This window comes from Haliotis rubra, unplaced genomic scaffold (assembly GCF_003918875.1).
Source record: "Haliotis rubra isolate DU_JTF1 unplaced genomic scaffold, ASM391887v1 Scf252, whole genome shotgun sequence".
Classification (NCBI taxonomy): domain Eukaryota; kingdom Metazoa; phylum Mollusca; class Gastropoda; order Lepetellida; family Haliotidae; genus Haliotis; species Haliotis rubra.
Window position 1 is genome coordinate 172,151 of NW_025766581.1, and position 23,355 is coordinate 195,505.

At 39.8% G+C, this 23,355-nt stretch overlaps 1 protein-coding gene across 5 annotated transcripts in view; it reads left to right on the forward strand.

The window, feature by feature from the left end:
- LOC124279547 overlaps nt 1-16,067 on the forward strand; it is a 128,391-nt gene extending 112,324 nt beyond the window's left edge. Inside the window, exons 1-4 of one of the 5 annotated variants that reach the window (XM_046715374.1) lie at nt 6,056-6,114; nt 11,677-11,822; nt 12,915-13,221; nt 13,398-16,067. In XM_046715374.1, the coding sequence (XP_046571330.1) occupies nt 12,915-13,221; nt 13,398-15,028 (1,938 nt within the window). In that variant the 5' untranslated portion in view covers nt 6,056-6,114; nt 11,677-11,822 and the 3' untranslated portion in view covers nt 15,029-16,067. Of the gene's footprint in view, nt 1-6,055; nt 6,115-6,311; nt 6,335-6,365; nt 6,629-11,676; nt 11,823-12,914; nt 13,222-13,397 lie in introns of those variants that run through there. The other 4 variants (XM_046715373.1, XM_046715375.1, XM_046715376.1 and 1 more) reach the window with 4 other exon arrangements.
- The last annotated feature ends 7,288 nt before the right edge of the window (nt 16,068-23,355 follow it).

The following is a 23,355-nucleotide window of genomic DNA, read 5'->3' on the forward strand; positions in this document are numbered from 1 at the left end:
CAATGAAAATCAATTTGCCAACGATTCCCGTTCATAAACAGTTTTGTGTAATAAATAAGTGAGTGTTTCTTGGATAGTACCTTTTTTGTTCTCAACTCCAGATTTGTAAAACGTCCATTCAGTTTGGCGAACCTATACGCATTTAATTAACGATTAATTTATTCCAATATATCTCAGAGTTCCGACCACACAAGGCACACATACATGTAGCATTACGAGTTATCGTAACCGTATAGTTTATCATAGGCCTACAAATGACGTAGTATAACGAACGCTGTCTTGAACGGGGCCCAAAACAACTTTTACTCTCCTAACCGGAGTTCCTTGCGTTCAGGTAATACCTCTGGCACGAGCAGAACACTTTCAGAATTGTTCAGTTAACCATACATGTGTAAGTGAGCGAGTGAGTGAGTTTAGTTATACGCCGTTTTTAGCAATATCCCAGCAATATCACAGTGGAGACACCGGAAAATGGCTTCCCACACTGTATCCATGTGGAGAATCGAACCCAGGTCTTCGGTGAAACGAGCGAACTTTTCAACAACTAGGCTACCACTGTCCAAATGTGTAAATGATATTTTGTCATAAAGTGGTAGGCAGTTCCAGTTTTGTCTGTTATTGTTCCAGTTATTGTGTAGCTGATGATGTCATGGTTTACAAACAATAACATTGCAACCGTCTGCTCACAAGCAGTATCTCCCTTGGAAGCCATATTAGGGTAACACTGTACAGTATTCTATCGGGGCGTGTCACCTTGGTGAGGGACGAAAGCCTGAAATGATGCTACTTAGGTGAAACCCCAAAACAAGGTTAAAACATGCCGAAAAACCAAGAAACAGAATGAGGAGGAATAGGGATTCCGACCCACGTGCACGCGTATGTTGTAGAAATGCCTGAAATTAACGGATGTGGTTATGGAAATGGAATTCTGTGACACTTGAATTTCACAGATGGCGACCGCCGGGCTCGAGGAGAACGTAAAGGATAATTTCCTGACATGCTCCATCTGCTTCGAGATGTACACAGACCCGTGTACACTGAGGTGATCACACATTCTGCAGGAAATGTGTCACCTCATACATCCAAACCAGACCAGATGCTGTACAGTCCAAGACCATCCCCTGTCCCTGCTGTCGACAAGATACCAAGGTCCCCCACCCCAGCAGGCCGGTGGAGTGGGCGGGGCAGATCAAACCTAGCATCATTATACAGGGGCTGATTGACACCTATAGGTCCGAGGTGGCTGTGCAAGGTAAAGTGAAAATATGATATTCGTGTGTGTGTATGTATTTTAAACCAGTGGTGGACTAACATTGACATTTGTGTTGTGATAATATACAGCCTGCTTACTTTCCTAGCCTTTCCATATTTCAATGAAAATAAGTACGTGTGTACTTGTGTTTACAGAGACCTCTGGCACCTGTTGTACAATCTGTCAGCAACTAGAGGAGACAACTCCAGGGGTCTTGTGGTGTCCTGAGTGTGAAGTGGTCCTCTGTGACAAATGTGTGCAGATACACCGGGTGACCCCTACTTTATTGAACCATGACCTGTGTGACCTGTCATCTAGGTCAAAGGTCAAAGGGAGGATCAAGTGTACGGAACACAAGAGTGACCGTGTTGAGTTCCACTGTCGAGACTGTGGGAAGGCTGCCTGTCAGACATGTTGTTCATCTACCATAGAGCTTGTAAGACTGTCGTCATTGAGTCAATGAAGCCAGGGATGCGGTCGAAGAAAGTAGACATACGAAACGATAAACTCGAAATTAATTTTAAATTCACAGAGTCAGCTGTGCAAAATATTAGGTTGATCTGCCAGACAGCCATTAACAAGATTAAGCAGAAAGAATCACAACTTTTGGACGAACTGAATACCATATCACAGACATACTCTGGCCAACTCCAAGCTGATGTGAAGCTTGAAGAGATCGAGAAGCAGATGTACAGACAACATTGTGAGTTTATTGACCAGGCCTTGGTATCGGACTGTGAGATGGACCTGTATGACGCGTATCAGGTCTGGGAGTCTGGAGCTGTAGAGATGGAGGATGTCAGGGATACAGAGGCAGCAGACACCCGGAGAATAGATGACATCATCTTTACACCTGACACTGACAACGTCCTGAAGGTCCTAGATAACCTGCAGTTGGGGGAGATTGACGTCACATACCAGGATCAGGGTCTGTCATCTCCAGTGCTGATTGACACGATAGATGGAGGATATCGCTTGATGAAATGAGAACTCACTTAAGTTGCGTAACAATCATGACAGCTGGTGATATACAGACAAGTGTTGTCACTGACATGTCAAATCATTGCCTGAAATCTTTGTACACAAGAGCCAACCATCCATGCCATAGTAAGCTTCCCCTGGATAACTCTCCATATGGGATAACACAGTTGAAGCAGAAGCGGGTAATGGTTGCTGTACCTTCGTCCCGCCAGATTGTAACAGTAGAGGTGACCCCCGACCTGGTGCTGCTCTCAACCATCCTAACTAGCAATAGTTACTACAGTCTGGCTGTTCTAAACCTTTCATCTCTGGCAGCAGGTGGCGAGAATTGTGATGGCTACGGCAATGTTGAGATCATTGACAAGTCTGGACACGTGTTGAGGACAATCACTCCACACAATGATGACTCACTGTTTACCTACCCCGCCTACATGTGTGTCAACACCAAGGGCAACATACTCGTGTCTAACTGGAGGTAGACGTCAGAGGGGGATGTTGTGTGGAGACACGCGCCTACTGGGGACAGTGCACTTCGTAGCGCTTCTGGTATCACAGTTACCAGCACAGAGACGTCCTGCTTGTAGAAAGCAGTCACAAGGTGATACTGCTGACAGAGTCGGGGGAGTTTGTCAGAGATGTGCTTACGTCAGAAAATGATGATTTGAAAGACGGATGATAAATATGATGATTCTTCTTTCTATGCAAAGACACGGAGGTGAAATTGCATATAGTCTGGTAGAAAACGAAAACTGGAGGTTAAATCTAAAGCTGTGTTTCAGGTGATTTACTCCGAAAACATTTACAGAGAAAATAGATCCAGTCCATGAAAAGAACACTAAGGTTCAATGAATGTCTTCTCCAGAACCTATGGGCATCGCCTTGTCAGTTAATTGCAGACATGCAATATTCAAAAAGACCATTTGCTTTTTCAAAAAAAAGAGAAGAAAAGGTCCTTGATAGTCTAAATGGAAAAAAATAAACATTTGTGCTTTTTATTTAACGGCACCAAGGGCAAAATTCCAGCTGACAATCCAACTGAGGTCAAGTAGTGATAATTATTCGTTTTGTCGAGTTGGACTCGACGAAACGGTTACATTCATGACCCGAAGAAGACGATGGAATTTTGCTGGAATTTTCATTGTTCAAGCACGGACTGTGATCGTGTTGCACGTGCATTACAACTTTAACTGAGTAAAACGTATATATATATGGATAAAAGTAATAATATACGGATTTTCTATGGCATATAGCAAGAACTTAAGCTTCATCGTGTGTGTTCCATTTTAACTTTATGTTTGACATTATGTAGGAACCTAACAGTTGCAAACAGGAAAGCTGCAACATATAGTTTAGAACGCACACCTCGGGAGGTGATATCATGAACTCAAACGAGGAATCGTTTACTGGCATCATCAAATACTGTTCACTAAAGTTAGGGGCATATTAAACTGTTCCGGTAATTCTTTGCGTTACCCCAAAACAATTGCAAAACAGTATAACTAAAACATACTGGATAATTTACAAACGTAATCTATGACATTGAATATGCTCATCGTGGATTGATTTATGTCGGACACAACACAAACATGAAACATCCAGTAAGAAAAGGCCATGGAAAGAAATTATCACCATTTTATAACTAGAAATTAATTGCAGTCTGAAATTTAGAATGGCAGAGAAAACAATCCATCTTATACCCTGATATGCGGATGATCAAATTGTCACCAATGTCCGGGGATGTAATTACTGTTGTCCTGTTTGTTTGTTTGTTGTTTAATGCTCAGCTCGGGGATATTCCAGCTCTATGGCGGAATATTGTAAATAATCGAGTCTGGACCAGTCAATCCAGAGATCAACATCATGATAATCGATCTTGGAAATTGGGATACGATGACATGTGCCAACTCGATCCCGTTAGTCGTCTCTTAGGACAAGCATGGGTTCCTGAAGATCACTTCTAACCCGGATCTTCTTGGGGTTTTAAGTACTACACAGAGGACGTCCGGTGCCCAAGCTAACTGGCAACGTCTGTGTGTTGAAAATAGGAAAACTGAAGGTAAACTAATCATTTGAAAGATGCCTGGTCTCTCCTTCTGGAAACAAAGAGACTGCGCAGAGTAAGAATACTGTATCACTAAGACATTAACAGATCTTCAAACAATACTTACCTGTGTGAAACATACCTGTAGTCCTGACGTGTTCGCTACGTTCCGTTTTCCATACACAAAGAACAACCCATGACTGCAGCAGGAAATGATGGCTTATACTGTCGTTATGGCATCAGACCTGCACATAAATAACTAGAGTGTTGGAAGGTTGAAGACATCCTCTTGTTATATAGTCGTGTGGAAAGTGTCATTCTAAATCTTTAGGGATAAATATACAGAGATGACACGTCTCACCGGCCTCGTGCATTTACAGTTCATTTGGGCAAAGGGAAGTGGAAGGGAACTAGCTATTTGGTGGCCATTGAATGATTTAAAATATCGCTCTACCTCAAGCTTAGGCTTTTTATCTTAAAAAAGAAAGTAAGCATATGCCGCATTATCAGGAACTTTATAGCAAATGCATGCAGTTCAACTCTGGTTTGTGACACTTCAGTACTGCTGGGTGTGTTTTCTTCAGTCCTAAATCCATTAACAGTGCAGGAAAGAGTTTTGCAATAATGGAAGGGAGACAACACTACCGAGATTATTTCGAGGTCCCAGCGAGCGGTGTTAATGTACTCCATAGAGGAAGTAAGCGCATAAAAGAGGCCAAACAACAATTAAACATATACCTGTGGAACAAGTGAACCGCTAGAGCGAGAGACACTGACACATCGTGTACGTAGGGAGTGCTGCTCCGCCTGCACCAACTGACATCAGCCTGCTAAACATATGTTTCTCAATGTGGCTATGTCAATATAACATTCCGAATAACTTTTTTCTCACTGTATTGTTTAAAATTAGAATTTGAATAACCAGGGTATTTTTTGTTCTCTTTGAATTAGTGCTCCGAGAAGTCAATGTGAGTAACAGTTACAAAACACATGCATTTATTTATTTTAAAAAACGGTTTGCAACATGTCATACTTTTTCAGACTTCTCATAAGATTCTAGCTGTTCGGGCTTTTAAAACACTGAAATGATTGCCTTTGGTTGGAAAGTTTGTCGAGTGAAAGGAGATGTCACCGATCCAATTCATTACAAGAGTTAGCCTTATGGGCGACAACGCTCACTTACTGTTCAGGCCCCGATTTCTCGAAACAAACTTAAGTCTGAGTTTTGACATAAGTTAGAGTTTTTGCTCAAATTTGAGAGAACCCATTTCGAAGAATCGATATTAAACTCAAATATAGTAGACAATTTGAGTTTGAAGAATAGAGTACTAAATTGTTTGAGCTCTTTTATTTTAAAAATGCAGCCAAGTTAGAAATTCAGCTGCTTCAAATTGTAAAACTCAGTTTGAAATTGGAGTAATAAAGTTAAATTTGTTTCGAGAAATCGGGCCCAGATACAGCCTTCAAATTCAGTATATGTGACAGATGTAATCACTTAGTAGGGAACACAGGGAATGGGTGTAGGACAGGGAAATAATTGTAACCAGTATTGTTCATGTTGTTTCCAACATTTTCTGAAAGTTGGTTTATGGGACATTTAATTTGTTTGGCACTTCAATGAAAATGTGATACTGTGTTGCTGCCGTGTAGATGCCCTCCTTTGGGTTGTGTTGACAAATTACGTGAATTTCCTGTGAACATACCAACACCTGGTGCGGGTTTTTACGGATAGTCAATACCGGCCGATAAGAGCCCAGCCGAGAGAACATAATATTATACGGAAAAGGGCGAGTTCAACCGATTGTGACAAACCATCCTAGAGCACACAGCCAGCGGAAAGGTAGACTTTCTGTAGAGTACATGTTGTCAAACTAATTACTCCTACTGGTATTGAGTTTTGTCTATTGTTATTCATTATCTAACAGAAGTCTACGAGTGTCAATACGTTTTGAAATCAGTGATAATAGTGAGAAGTTTACGGGGAAGTTGTCTACTTTCGTTATCACTATAAACTATGGCCTCGCGATGGTGTTGTAACATGCAGCGATGGAGCTAACTGGGTAAATCTAATTATACAAGGCTATTATCATTGACTGGTTCATTGAGGTGAAAATTTAACTGTGTTCAGGTGTTATTTTGGTGAAGGTATCCATTCAATCGTTCCTACTTCTGTGTTTTGTGCGACAACTAACTGTCTGTGGCTAGGGGGCGTGTCGAACATGTGCATTGTGAGTGTTTGCCTTTGAAAGGGGTCGAGGTTATCCGTGAGTGAATAGATAACATGTAATGCTCCAAGTCGTGGCGGTGCAGATATGTGGGTTGTGTTTGCCACGCCTGATCATCATGACAGGAATGTAGGTTTTGTCCGAGCTTCCCTGTTAATATACTGTTCAATACAGACAGTCAGAGAAAACACTGTGTATACCTTAATGGGGAACGGGAAGGACAGTCACATGACATCACCACCAGCGTTAGTAATAACAGGGTGGGGTTTGACGTTGTCATGTTGACATGTCAGTCCAGGACCATGTAGCTGCATATATGGCAGAAGAACACTGTAAAAACAAGTGTTATTGAATTAACACTATTATTAACACTATCTTGGTAACAGTAAATTAACATATAAAAGTGTTAATACTGTTTAACACTAGTGTTAATTTAAAAACTTGTTAAAGTGTTTACAAGATTAACACATTAACATGTTTATTTCATAAGCTTGCTGGTAACACCTTTTTCACACATTAACATGTTTATAAGAATGCAAGTGTTAATAATTTAACACATTTGTAAAGTAACAAAGAAATGAGATCCACAAATCACTCCTTAGAGAAAGTTTGGCTGAAATGTATATTCAAGAATTAACATCCATCAATGGTTAACTCTACGTAGAATAATTCCTGTTGTCTTCAAATATTGTAACATGCAGTTCCACTCTTGCTGAAAACCCTGAAACTGGATTAATCTCCTTGATATTACTGAATGTGATAATTTCCCAATTAGAAAAGGACATGGTGACAAAAGATTTATCTTCACATTCGTTATGGTGTAATCAATATGAAAGCAAATAAGGACTAAGTACAGTTTCAGGGTTCCATATAATACAACTACTAGTAATAAATCCAAATAAATTAAAGCAGTAAACACAATTTCACTTGAATTTATTCATCAGAAAAAAATCAAATCCTCATAAAAATTGAGCAAACTGTTACATTCAATGCGCATACGCAGATATGAAGATATAAACGAAATTCCACAGAATCCTTCACAATAATGCATATTTATTTATGACACATGCAAAAAAAACCCGGTAATACTGTTAATACTTGAATCTTAAGGCACAGAATGGTGAACGTTTGACTGAATTTTAACAGAACATGAATAATGGCATGTATTTTGAGGATAACCATTCCTTCTACGGTTAGGACAGTATCAAAATGGTATGCATATATACATACATGTTACATAAATTAATGCAAAGATACTGATACATTGCAATACATATTGCAGCATTCAGACAATGAACAATATAAGGGCAACACATATAAAAGATATTGGTGTTTGTAACCTAAAGTAGCTGCACAGTGTACGCATCATCTTCAGAAATGTGCTATGGGGTTTTCATTTTTTTTGGAGAATATAGTATCAAAATTGTCACTAGTTCTATAACCCAGTCCAAATTGTCAAAAAATACAGGTAGCCCAAGAGCTAGCGAAAATGCTGATTTTGTTAAAGCCACCCTTATACATTAAAAGGTAGACAGTGCCAAATAAAGATGAGTTTTAAACTCTGATATAGCTTGAAATTAAACAAATCTAGTTCCCTAAGAATTAGAGCATACAGATTTTCAATCTTTCAATCAAATTGGAGGCCAATAACTCTTTTAAAAGCCCTTTATAAGATAATCAGCACTTGTATTACAAACCGGATAAAGAAAACTTTAGATTCACTTATTCATGGTAATGAAACTGGATTTATTCCTGGCAGAATCAATAGTGAAAACACAAATATTCCAGGTTTACTAATTTGGATTGATTTCGAAAAGGCTTTTGATACTGTCTCAAAAAAGGTTTATTGATTTAGTACTGGAAAAATTTGGTTTTGGCCCTCAACTTAGAAGCTGGATACACCTCTTAACTTTAGACACAACATCCTGTGTAATTAAATATGTCCATTTATCCGATTTTTGTTACAAATGAAAGAGGCTGCAGACAAGGAGACCCCATATCCCCTTACCTATTTCTCTTTGTAGCTGAAATTTTAAGTTGTATGGAAAGAGCAAATAATGACATAAAAGGAATTACTATAGATGATAAAGAATATAAACTTGGACAATATGATGATGACAGAATTATTTCTTGATGGCTCAGAAGATAGTCTATATGCTGCTAACAATACATTGAATACCTTTACAATATGTCGGGTCTAAATATAAATATTGATAAAACTAAAACAATTTGGATAGGATCAAAAGCGGGTAGTTAGGAAAGATTAGGTAATGATATGAACATAGAATGGCACATAGATGAATTTGAGGTATTAGGTATCAAATTTACTTCGACACTATGTGACTTATGGGTGATTAATACTAGGAAAAGACTTGAAGAAATTAACAGACCATTTGCGGTCTGGAGAAAAAGGCATTTAACATCAATAGGAAAGATTACAGTTATCAAGACATTAGAAGTTTCAAACTTAGTCCACATTTTTAACACATTACCAAATCCACCCAACACTTTCATTACTTCACTTGGAAGAATATTCTTCAAATTTATTTGGAATGGCAAAAACGATGAAATTAAAAGAGAAACTATGAAAAGATTTTAAAAAGAGGGTGGGCTACAGATGATTGATATACAAACTTTTAATGAAGCTTTAAAAATCTCCACTTTGAGATTACATTGTAGAAACTCACGGCAAATAATCCATGTGATACACCCTTCCATGATATTCAAGTTTAGGGCTAATGCTTAAAAGAATATTGTTTAATCACAGATTAAAAGATACTCATCACTTCATACAACACTGGGCTGATAAAGGAATCTTAACTAAAGATATATGTGATAAATCTGGAGTTATGCCTTTTGAAACGCTAAAACATATGTATGATATAAGAGGAACAATGTTGGATCCAAAACCCTTGGATTGATATCGATGTTCTAATAGCATGGACTAAATATTGTGAAAAAACTGAAGTTGATGCAGGTAATATTGATGATATCCTCGCACAGCCTTTATTGTTTAATCACAGATTAAAAGATACTCATCACTTCATACAACACTGGGCTGATAAAGGAATCTTAACTAAAGATATATGTGATAAATCTGGAGTTATGCCTTTTGAAACGCTAAAACATATGTATGATATAAGAGCAACAATGTTGGATTACAATTATGTTATGCACGTCTTGCATATATCCTGGAAACAAACTGTTAGAAATAACAGGATGATACCTGTTCGAAATGGGGAAAACTTTTTAATTGTGACTTTGAATGGCATAAGATTTTCAGTATTTATACATATGGTTTAAAAGCTGTTAAACTTCTTGATTTTCAGTATAAATTCTTACGGGGAGTAATATTTTTCAAAAGGGAGCTTTTGAAATGAAACTACATGTAGTAGATTCCGACATGAACAGCTTTTGTTATGACCTACAGGAAACAATCTGTCATGTATACTGGAATTGTAAGGAAACCAAGACTTTTTGGAATGAGCTTGAGATCTCGATGAAAAAATACCTCAATAAAGAAATCAAAATATCAAAATATCTGGTTTGGTTTGGTACTTTACAAGCCAACAAAATACTAAACCATATAATTTTCTCTGCAAAGAGACATATCTATTTATGTAATATCAAAAACACAATTCCCAAATTAAATAACTATCTGAAAACCTTAGAATTTATCTCTCTTGCAGAAAAAAAACATTTCTAAAAGAAACAATGATGTGGAAAATTTTGAAAAAAAATGGTTTCCTTTCATCCCATTTCTCAATCATTGACTGTTCAAACACCCTTTAGAAGTTGGTATGTGTCAACCTATCTTCCTTGTATATTACAGCCTCCATATAGCTGCAATATTGCTGGGTGCGGCAAAAATATTAACTCACTACTTGTATATTGCTATTGTTACTGTGGTGGCAGAGTAGCCTAGTGGCTAAGGCTTTGGCTCGTCACGCCGGGTTCAATCCAATGGGTACTTTCTGTGGGACTCGTTTCTCATATCCCACTCCATGATATTGCTGGAGTGTTCTTAAGTGTGGCGCTTAACCATACTCACTCACTCACTCACTTCTGTTACAATAATATGTTTGTATGGTTTAAACATATTTATTCATTTACTCATGATGGGATTGGCAAACAAGCAATAAAACATGCTTACATCAATGCCGCTCCCTAACAATGATACAATAGTAATAACAATAATGATTGTGGTGTACACATGAGCTGGGTGCAAAACATAATGTGAATCTTCAAGCAACAATATTGACGATATATTGTGTTACAATTTGCAAACTGTCGTTGAAGGCAAATAAACTAGAAGCTGTTGTGAATATGTATGTATATATGTAACTATGGGAATGAATAAAAAAAAAATGGTACTATGAACGGTCTTTGAAATATTTGGGCTTTCATAATTTGTTTAATAATCGTTCTCTATAGAATATCAGCAGTTTGCATAAATTTGAAATTGACAATATCATTGTACTGAAAACTAAGGGAAGAATCAGTCTGTTTCCTTTCACAAAGTTCTTCTTAAGGATGTTCCCTGGTATAACTGACTTTTTTACCTTTTGTTTTAACATATTATTAGAGAAACATCATGCCATTGGATAAAGAAATGGCACACATTGCAGCATTACTACCGACAAGAGTTTTTGAAGCTTCGAAGCTTGATTGGAAAACATTCTAGTAGCTCAGTGCTTATCTTTGGATCTTGCCATTCATCACTAAACTTTATCCAATTGGATGTCCTTGATCCAGTAAATGTATCAGGTACAACCTACTGCTGTAGCAGACCAAGAACCTGGCTATATGCAGGGGGTACTCCAAATAAAAAAAACATAGTAACTCCCTAAGGAGACTGGGCACTGCATCAAACAATGACTGAGTTTGAAGAAAAATCTTTACATTGTCTCCCACAATGAATTGCATATGATGTGTTTTGAGCTGTCAAGGAAAACCACAAGATGAGGAGCCTCTTACACTTGGCTGTGCAGATGTTTTAGGAATTGTTTCCACACTCTTCACATCCTTTTAACATACAATAACATTTTGTTAGGGTTGAATATTGTCAGTTTACAAGTTGATCTCATAACAGCATTAAGTAAATGAAACATCTATTCATAACCAGACTGCAAATATTTGCAAATATGAAATATCTTAACTATATCTTTATCATAAAGGTATCTGAACTTCCTGTGAACATACCAACATCTGGTGCGTGTTTCACAGTCAGTCAACAAAGGACGATAAGCACCCAGCAGAGAGAACATTTACGCAAAAAAAAGGGCGAGTTCAAACCACACCCGAACACACAGCCAGCGGAAAGGTAGACTTAAGTCATTCCTTGTGATTTTCTGTAAAGTACATATTATCAAACTCACAACTGATACCAGTTATTGTGCATTGTCAAATGATATTCATGATCTGACAGAAATATACAAGTGTTGCTACGTCTTGAAATCGGTGATACTTGAGGATTTAACGCGGAAGTGGTCTACTTTCGTTATCACATTTAACGATAACGATAACGATGGTGTTGCAACTCGTAGCACTGCAGCTTACTTGATAGTTACAATAATACAAAGGTATTGACATTGACAGATTCAATGAGTTGAATAATAATCAGTGTTGAGGTGTAATTCGGTGACGGTATCCATTCAATTGTTCCTCCCACTGTGCTTTGTGCTATTCCTTACTACTGGTGGCTAGGGGCAGTACGGTTGCTTGTACTACCCAGACTGAAGCTGGTTTTATTAATTATACTGCTAGCCCACTAAGATACCATGCCGCAGTGAAGCATGAATACCCCACTCAGACACATTATACTGACTCCGAGCCGAGCAGTCCTTGTTGTACCCATTAATGCCGAGCGCCAGGCAGGGACCAACAAGTACCATATTTTAACGTCTTTTGGTATGACGCGGTCGGGGATCGAACCAGCGACCTTCCGCACCCCGGGCGGATGCTCTGACCACTACACCACGGAGGCTGTCTCGACGTTATCCAAGAGTGAATAGACAACATGTGTATGATCCGAGTCGTGGCGGTGCAGATACGTCGGTTCTGTTTTCCACGCCTGAAGTGCATGTATCTAGCAGGAATATAGGTTTGGGCCGAATTACCCTGATTATATACTGTTCAATATAGAAAGAGAAAACACTTGCATGGTGAATAATACGGTCAATACGATGTCAGTGTTCCCAGTCTGACTGCTGAGATATTGATAGATAGATAGATAGATGATAGACATGTAGATAGATATCTCTTTATATTTACTATGTGTCTGTGTGTGTGCGCGTGTTCGTGTACAGCTTCACATACAGATGCGCGTATGTTCAGATCTATCATTGCTGCTTGTACTGAATCTAATTAATTTCTATTAAACTTAAAAGGCACAAACTGCATGTGTATCTTACAGATGGCGACCGCCGGGCTAGAGAAGAAAGTAAAGGATCATTTCCTGACTTGCTCCATCTGCTTCGAGATATACACAGACCCGTGTACACTGAGGTGTGATCACACATTCTGCAGGAAATGTGTCACCTCATACATCCAAACCAGACCTGATGCTGTACAGTCCAAGACCATCCCCTGTCCCTGCTGTCGACAAGATACCAAGGTCCCCAATCCCAGCAGGCCGGTGGAGGAGTGGGCGAGGCAGATCAAAGCCAGCATCATCATAAAGGGGCTGATTGACACCTATAGGTCCGAGGTAGCTGTGCAAGGTAAAAGGAAAATATGATATGCGTGTGCGTGTGCGTGTGCGTGTGCGTGTGCGTGTGTATTTAAAACCAGTGGTAGACTTTACATTGACATTTGTGTGTGTTAAAAATGCCCTGCCTCCTTTCGTACCCTTTTCAAATTGCGATGAAAATAGGTACATATGTACTTGTGTTTACAGGGACCTCGAGCACCTGTTGTACGATCTGTCAGCAACTAGGGGAAACAACTCAGGGGGCCTTGTGGTGTGCTGAGTGTGAAGTGGTCCTCTGTGACAAATGTGTGAAGATACACCGGGTGACCCCTACTTTATTGAACCATGACCTGTGTGACCTGTCATCTAGGTCAAAGGTCAAACGGAGGATCAAGTGTACGGAACACAAGAGTAACCGTGTTGAGTTCCACTGTCAAGACTGTGGGAAGGCTGCCTGTCAGACATGTTGTATCATCTACCACAGAGCTTGTAAGACTGTCGTCACCATTGAGTCTATGAAGCCAGGGATGAAGGCAGCACTGATGGAGAAGAGACTTGGCATGGAGAAGAGACTGAAAGTTAGGTCGAAGAAAGTAGACATACGAAACGAGAAACTCCAAAGTAATTCTAGAATCACAGAGTCAGCTGTTCAAAATATTAGGTTGATCTGCCAGACAGCCATTAACAAGATTAAACAGAAAGAAACACAACTCTTGGATGAACTGAATACCATATCACAGACATACGCCGACCAACTCCGAGCTGATGTGAATCTGGAAGAGATCGAGATGCAGATGTACAGACAACATTGTGAGTTCATTGACCATGCCTTGGTATCGGACTGTGAGATGGACCTGTATGACGCGTATCAGGCCTGGGAGTCTGCAAGCTGTAAAGATGGAGGATGTCAGGGATACAGAGGCAGCAGCCACCGGAGAATAGATCACATCGGGTTTACACCTGACACTGACAACGTCCTGAAGGTCCTCGATAACCTGCAGTTTGGGGACATCAACGTCACATACCAGGACAGTTGTCTGTCAACTCTTGTCCTTGTTGACACGAGAGATGGGAGGGTGGTGGATGATGACATGCCTGATCTATGTGATATGATAGTCCTGGTTGTAGATGGTGTACAAACATGTGTTGTTACGGACATCAATAACATGTGCGTGAAATTTTTTTTCATAAGAAATAATCTTTCAAGGCATAGTAAGCTTCCCCTGGATAACTCTCCAAATGGGATAACACAGTTGAATGAGAAGCAGGTGATGGTTGCTGTCCCAGACTCCCTTCAGATTGTAACAATAGAAGTGACCCCTGACCTGGTGCTGCTCTCTACTATCACAACACGTACGGGTTACTGCAGTCTGGCTGTTCTGAATCCTTCATCTCTAGCAGCAGGTGCTTGTGAATGTGTTGATATCCTGGACATGGCTGGACACGTGTTGAGGTCAGTCACTACATACAATGATGACTCACTGTTTACCTACCCCGACTACATGTGTGTCAACAACAAGGGCAACATACTCGTGTCTGACTGGGGGAAGAAGTCTGTGACATGTCTGACGTCAGAGGGGGATGTTTTATGGAGATACAACCCTATCGGAGACAAGGCACTCAGCTACCCTCGTGGTATCACAACAACCACGACAGGAGGCATCTTGCTTCTACAGAGGGGCAAGGTGATACAGCTGACAGAGTCGGGAGAGTTTGTAAGGGAACTGCGCACGTTAGAAGATGGCTTTGAGACAAGCATGCCCGGTATATTTTGTGATAAATACGGTTTCTTATTTCTATGCACAGTCAAGAAAGTGAAAGAGTACGTGTTTGTCTGACAAAAATCAAAAGAATGAAAGTCAGTGCAGAGCTGTGGTTTATGACATTCTGTGCATGGTGTTCGTCTGGAATTGCTTGTGTCTTCACCAAAACGTATGGGCACAGCTTTGTCAGTGAATTGCAGACATGCAATATTCCAATAGGTCGTTTCCAGCATGAAGTGAAATAGTCCACCAGGTGAAAGATCACCAGCTGTTGTGGAGATTCCTGGGATGACCTGAGCTACACAACGACTACTTGATCTCAACAGTGTGCTGAACCAGCTAAACTTTGAAGAAATCCCTAAAGGAAATATTCCTCTCCGTTATCCCTATGATAGACTAAAGCTAACATATAGTCTGGATATATTATTTGTTTTTCGAAAAACGAAGAACATTTTGTGTTGGATAGAATTGAGGAATAACGAACCCGGTGCTGGTTAGTTTTTTTGTTACTCAGAAGTGTACATGTTTCCGTGTATATGACCACACCACTGTATGTGTATTTAGAATGATCTCATCATCCGTTCAACAAAGCATGGGCCCAAACAAATTCCAAACGATATTTCTAGTATTGAGCGATGTTTCCTAAAACCATATTTATTTTCTTTCTAAAGTTTAGACTCACTAGTGTAATATACTTCCCATCAAACGTTTAGACTGTTTTAAGTGAGTTTAAACTTTTTGACAGGAAGTATACAAATTGAAGTCTTGAGGTCAAGGGTATACTTTATCCCTGTTTTCACATAATATACACAGGAGACACTATATTGAAATGTCACCCCAAGCCAAATTGTTCTCTTTTCAGATTTTATTGCTTGTTAGGAAGTAAAATGAATGTGCGCAGTTTTTATTTCTGTCCGTTAGATGACCCTGAAGATGAGAAATTCATGTGATAATATGGTTGGACAAGGAAATTTAGTGAGATTTCAGGTATTAAATTATATTATTTCGTAGAGCAATGCTAACATTTGAAATGCCTGACGTCGCGTTTCTATTTTGTGCACCAATTTTCACATTTCCTATACATCAGACCATTATATTGCACATGTATATTTCAGTTTTGGTTCTGTTTTGCTTCGTTTCTCTTTGTAGCTGCATGACGATGAATGAATGAGTGTGTAAGTCAATGCAATAAGGTGTAATGCCGCTTTCAACAGCTGTACTATAGTGCTACAGTTAGATGGGCATGATGACGAGAGACACAAAATACTGTGAGTAGATTATACTAAAGACGACAGGGAATTTGGCCCTACCATATAGAGATGCATGTATCTACCAGATGTAACAGCTGCGACGAGGTCACAAGTCTGAGATTGGAAGTATATTTCAGCTAGCGACAGTTATTCTTTGACGGTGATACTTTTGGAAAATAAAAGTTAGGAAAAAAAAAAATAGGAAACACATAAGGTGTCAGTTTGTTCAATGTTTGTTTCTTTCGGTGCTAGTGAAATGGGACATACTCTGTTTATGAAAAACGTCAAGTATATTTTTAAGGACCCATGGAATTTCATTTTCATCAGATATGTGATTACACTAATGAACGCTATGTCTGTAGCTGTGGGTTAAGTATTCGGCATTGGTTGAACGTGACAAACTGTATATCAGGTTAATGTATGGAGGCACGCGAGCCATTCAGTGCATAGAACACTAAGCGTCAATAAAGGGTTTTGCCAAAACCTATGGGCATCATTTAGTCCGTAAATTGCAAGCCTGGAAATTTCAAATAGGCCATTTGCAGCCTGAAATGACAAAGTCCATACGACCCACAGGAGAATCAGACCAGTGGATACGGTTGTTGGAGAGATACCTGGAATGACCTGAGCTGCACAATAACTACTTGACCACGACCACACCAGCCACAAAAGTATTTGCCAATCTTTCGAGTCTTCCAGTTCTTGAACCGCAATATTCCCCCTCCACCTAGCATCTTGTGTAATGCAAATGCCCAAATTAACCAAGTGTTAATTGTCCTCAGGTTTTTTTGGGGCTTCATTTCAGTTTATAATAAGTAATTTACTTCTATACAGTTCTATTGTTTCAGAGAGTAAGCGTCAGTCTATCCATTCACTATCAACACAAGATTTCCTGTGGGTATGGTTTACTCTGTGCTATACAGACATACCAAGTTCACTTATATGTCAATTAAATAAACGAAATGATGACAGAAGGACAGCATGATCTGAACAAATTCAATATTTTGTATCACCTGCAGTAAACCAGCCCAGGCATGTCTTGACAAAATACCCCAGTAGGCATTCTAACATCTCTGCTCATGAAACGCTGACAGCATGGACATATGTATGACATTGGATCCAGCAGCACGTAAGAGGGGAGTAAGTTGTTGTATACAGAGCATGGACGTTTCTTCAGTATGATATCCTGTTTATTTGTTCTCTGGTGAGATTTTAAGTGAGTCCTCTGATTCAATCAAGAATGACTTGACCTGCAACTATATATAGGAAATGTACTGTGAGGCAGAGAGAGAAAGAGTCGTATTGCATCACACCTTTACCTTTTCTTGAATATTACATCACAGTAATCATGCTCATACTTTGCTGAAATATTTTCATCCAACCGAAACACAGTCCATCAAGAATTAGATGTGAAACCGACGAAATAAACCAAAGAAATGTGATTCACTGTGGTATGAATCGAAAAACCGATGTGCAGACCCTATGCATACGAATAGAGCAGCGAATTCATACAGTTTGCACATCTTTTTTCGATTCATACCTCAGTGAACCGAGAAAAAAGGAACTCCGTCAATCCCTCTTATTCAATTGTTCCCCAAAAGATATCTACAACACTTTCATTAAAAAGCCCTATACATTAAAACTGGCAGAAAATACGAGAATGAATTCATACTGTGGCGTAACGTGTGTAAGGTTATTGTTGTTAATTTATGCACATAACGTGACAAGCACACAAGTCAGCAGAGAGTAGCATAAGTCGACAGGACCCATCAATCACAGTAAGAGGCTAGATGAACTACTACAGACGTCAGACTGGAACGAACGAACAAACATGTCAGGAAGAAGGTTTCTATTTCTGTGTTACATGAGATGGTCAGTAACTGCCAAATTCAAGCATTGGTTTCCTGAGAACGAGCGGACACATTTTAAAAAATGCTACTCGAGAATAGAACCCGAACACATGTCCTTTGTGTAACTCCAAATAAACATCAAGACAGCGAGCATTCAGTCCCTGTAGGGATGTTAATGCATTCCTTTCAGGCTTCTGTATCGAAAGAGGGGTGAGTGATCCTGCATATAAATGAACATCGCTTAAATGTCCTGTTGACGAATCACACAAGTAAACAGAAAGGGTTGGTTGGTTGTTTAAAGCTGCACCCAACCGCCTCTTACGACAAGCATGGGTTGCTGAAATCAATTTTAACCCGGATCTTCACGGGTCAAACAAAAAGGGACTTGCCTCGATTGTAGACGATATTCTCCAACAATCTATAGCAGTAAAAGTAGTCCGCTTTGGTCTGCTTTTCACATTCATTGGGAAATCAATGTAATAACACGTGACTAGTTAAGCCATAAGGAATGTAGTTACTGCAATGTTCACAACGAAATTATTCTCAAATTAACTAAGATCACAAATCAATATAAGGGTAGCGCAGTAGTAGTACAGATTCAAACTCAGTAATAATAGAAGGGCAGTGATTACAGCAATGTGGTAATATTCAGTTTTATCAACAATATTCCTGCTTGGTTGACATTTTAGAAGATGCTATTTGATGAATCTATGTTCAACAATATTCCTGCTTGCAAGAAATACAGAGTTTCCAGGGTACAATGACCATCACACACAATGCTTGCCTTCGTACAGCTATGAAATGTCATATGAAAATAGAGGCAAGAGATACCTCCCCCCATATACCGAAGACGAAGACACCAGTGGATTCTCCAATAACCTATGGGGTTTAACATATGCTATATTTGGGATTACACTTTCTTAGTACAGTACAGATTCTAGTACTTTGTTGGGTTGAGTCCCATCCGGGATTCAAACCCACACCCTCAGAGTCAGGCACCTAATCGCCAGCACACAAAGTCAGCCGCCTAACCCGCTCATCCACCGCGACTGAGGGTGTGCGTTCGAATCCCGGATGGGACTCAACCCAACAAAAGTACTAGAATATGTACTCTACTAAGAAAGTACGGGCGAGTGAGGGCGAGTGCAGCCGAGTGAACGGTTACCAAAGAAGGCGACTAAAAAAAATTGCTGCAAATCACATCAGGACACACCTGCCGGAAAGGTAGATTTTCAGATAAATTTGATGTTTCTTTAAACGTATATACTGTCCAACTGAAACTTTATAAAGCATTATTCGTGATGTTAGAAGTACCTGAGCATCCTGATAGCGAAAAACGACAAATCTTACATGGAAGTTACCAGCTTCAGCGATAAAGTTATACCCTCCTGGTTGTGTTACGTCACATAGCCCTGACACTGACAAATAAACAAAATGGACAAAATAAAACTGGTTCTCAGATTTGAATAATATGAGCAAAAGTCAGTTCCCAGTCGAATTTCGGCGAAGATATCTACTGAACCGTTCCTCCTTAACCATGTGTCAATCTGTACCTAACAATTTGTTGCCATGGAACGAGCAGATAATGTATACTACCCGATTTCACTGGGCTGGCGTTACGTGTCGTAGAACAGACAGCTAGTATAAACCCCGACTCTCTACGTGTTTGTCTTGATTTGATCTAGATATTCTCCACACGTTGTCTGTTTTCATACAACAGACACAACAACGAACTCTCCTGATAATTAGCCATCAACGTTTCAACACAACACTACGCCCGCTATCAGTATTACGATATACATGATTTCTGGTAAGAATCTGGGCCCCTGGCACTCTCCTACCCAGAGTTCCTTGCGGCAAGCCAGCATAGTACCTCTGCCACAGGCCACAAAAATGTGACGATTCGTCCATCTTGCACCGTCCATTCAATATAATGTACATATTTCGTAACTCTTATATTTTTGACGAGTCTACACATCTAAGTAATCATCTTTAATAGAATAGTTTAGTTTCACTGAGAAAATATCAAAAACATGTAACACTATTTCGATTTGCGTAGCGATCCTTTGTTTACATAGGTTGTACGGCTCCATGTGCTGTCATCGAAGCTGATGGAGAGCAAACGATGCAGCCAGTTTGGTATCTATAATATGTACTGTCATAGACCTTACTGTCGCAGTTGTGGAAGACTATATATGTAACAATGTAAAACATTATGAAGAGAACTCCGAAAAGCTTTCGTGAGTCCAGTCTCTTCTTATTATGAATATACGCGTTTGATTACAAACAAGAGAAAAGTCGGTCAAGTGATATGCAAATTAGCCTGTGGCAGTGATGTTATGTTAGTCATCGCTGTGCTCGAGTGTGGGCCCCTGGTAAACCCAAGAGGTGACTATGTGGACTGGGCAGTTGCGGCCTGTCTCTGTGATTTGGTTACTGCGTGTCATCATGTGTAAGTGTACGTCGATCAACGTTGATGATGTCAGTCACTGGAATGTCAGGTCCAGACATGAATAATTATTACCCACGTGGTCAACGTATGGGTAGTTGCATACTGATCTCGTACGTCACACAAGTGTCGTATCGCGTTGGCCTGTGTCGTAACGACTTGACCTGAGATTCTAACGATTTGATTGGATAGCCGATGACCTCTCAGTTAGGTCACAGTGTGACAGAACTACTTGTTCATTCATAACAAACACGTGAATTCATTCATTCTACAACTTAAATGCATTGTGGGAATGTAAACATTGCGAAAGTTGCCGTGTTGCTGTTTAATTGTGAGTCGAACTGAGACATTATATCATATATGTTTCCACAAGTGATGTTAGCCGAGTGAAGCAATTGCAAAGGGGTGCTACGGAGTAGTTTACTGTAGGAGGCTGTAGGAAGCGACAACTGACATGTATCGTGACGTCGGTTACCAAGGGGACAGACGAGAATGGCGTAGCGACATCAATACAGTCTGACGTCATGCAAAAGAGATTACAGAACAAAATTCTTCCGCAGCCTCTCAATGAAACCGGTTTCGGTTTGAAACCATAACAATAACAAAAATACGCTATTTTGTCAATTTAATGCATGTAAGACGTGGGTAATAATAAAATACCACACTCGGTCTCAGTACATACAAGTTATACGAAACTCGTGACCTTCCTATGGTTTCTGACCTCGCTTTTGCTCGGTCAGATACCGTAGGAAGGACACTCGTTTCGTATAATCGTATCTAATGAGGCCCCGTGTAGTATTCTCTATATACCACATGCATAATGTGTGCATGTGTGTGTTCTGCTGGCATGTCGGAGACACAGAGGCAATTGACGAGGTAGCTTTGGTACGAAAAGCCTGGTTCACTAGGTCTGCTGCGCCGCGCTTCGACACTGATACCAACAATGGCGACCAATGGCGGCCTTCACTACTGGGCGACACATATATTTCTCATAGAAAAAATGTAAACAATGTCACCCCACATCCCCACCTTGGAGATACTGTTTTGACAGTAGATTTTGTACAAATGCCCTGACAATGCAATGGTGTCACGAACTTGATGTCGTCACAATGCTATGACATCGCTGCACTTCAAGTCTCATGGTAGTACAGCGTTGAGAGATATAATACATTTTTTATTTAAAACTAATGAAGAGTGATTTTGATGATAATTAGAATCTCACCCTCGTGTCTTCTGATATCAAATATATCAACACTCGTTGATAAAACTAAAAATATCCTCGGCAAGCCTCTGACACTTGTAACTTTATCAACTCGTGTTGATATAATTGATATCAGTAGACACTTACTGAATACAATGATGTATGTATTTTAATGTAGCGCCAAGAACATTCTTATGAGCGTGGATGTGCCCTATTATAAATACGTGTAGATACAGTGGCCTGGACACCATGCACTCCAAGTGGCTAAGGTGTCAATGTATGCATGCACGCAAATGGGAGTACACATTAAACCTTGAGTGTAAACTTGGTTGGAATGATTGCCCAGGAGGCAGACATACAACGATTCTGCTGGCAATATCTGCGCGTCTGCTCAGATCTATCAATGCTGCTTGTACTGAGTCTAAGTAACTTCTATTAATCTAAGAAGGCACAAACTGCAGGGGGTGGGGTGGGGTGGGGGGTTTGTCAGAGATGTGCTTACGTCAGAAGATGATGATTTGAAGACGGATGATAAATACGGATTCCTCTTTCTATGCAAAGACACGGAGGTGAAATCGCATATAGTCTGGTTGAAAACGAAAACTGGAGGTTAAATCTAAAGCTGTGTTTCAGGTGATTTACTCCGAAAACATTTACAGAGAAAATAGATCCAGTCCATGAAGAAAACACTAAGGTTCAATGAATGTCTTCTCCAGAACCTATGGGCATCGCCTTGTCAGTTAATTGCAGACATGCAATATTCAAAAAGACCATTTCGAGCATGAAGTGAAATAGTCCACATGATCATCAGGTGAAATACACCAGCTGTTTCGGAGATTCCTGGGATGACATGAGCTACACAACGACTCCTTGATCTCAACAGTGTGCTGAACCTGGTGCTAGCTGAAGTACAAACGTCCTGAGCACAGCTGAAGTGTAGCGAAACCCTCAGGAAATATACCTTTCTCTTCAAAGCATGCATGAAACCCAGTAGACATAAAAACAGTTCCACGCATATAGCCCAGTTTCACGCCGCACTCAGCATTATTCCAGCAATATGATGGCGAAAACGAAAAATGGTGACAATTTTTATGGATGTACAGATTCTTTTATTCTGGGAAGATTCTAATGTCTATGTCGAAACGCCGCCCTTCACAGAATAAAAGAGGTTGTATATCCATAAAAAAATTGTCATCCTTCTTCATCAAATCAGCTTCTAAAATGCCCATCAAAGAAGTAATATGATGGCGGTCTGTAACTAATCGAGTCTGGACCAGACAATCCAGTGATCAATAACATGAGCATTCATCTACAAAAGTGGGATACGATGACATGTGTCACCAAGTCAGCGAGCCTGACTACACAGTCCCGTAAGTCGCCTTTTACGACATGCATGGGTTGCTGCAGATCAAATCTAACCCGAATCTAACCCGGATCTTCCCTGGTAAAAGGAAGTATATATCTTATGCATGAAACCCAAGAGACATGTGTATGCACAGACTAATGGATGGATGGACAAGGACCACGGGAGCTGTGAAACGTTTGGTCAGTTTTTGGAGTTTCATAGGATTCAGCGCTATTGGATATATTTTATTACATATTACATGTTTTTGTTCACATAAAAAAAACCCGACTACAAACATTGTGATTGC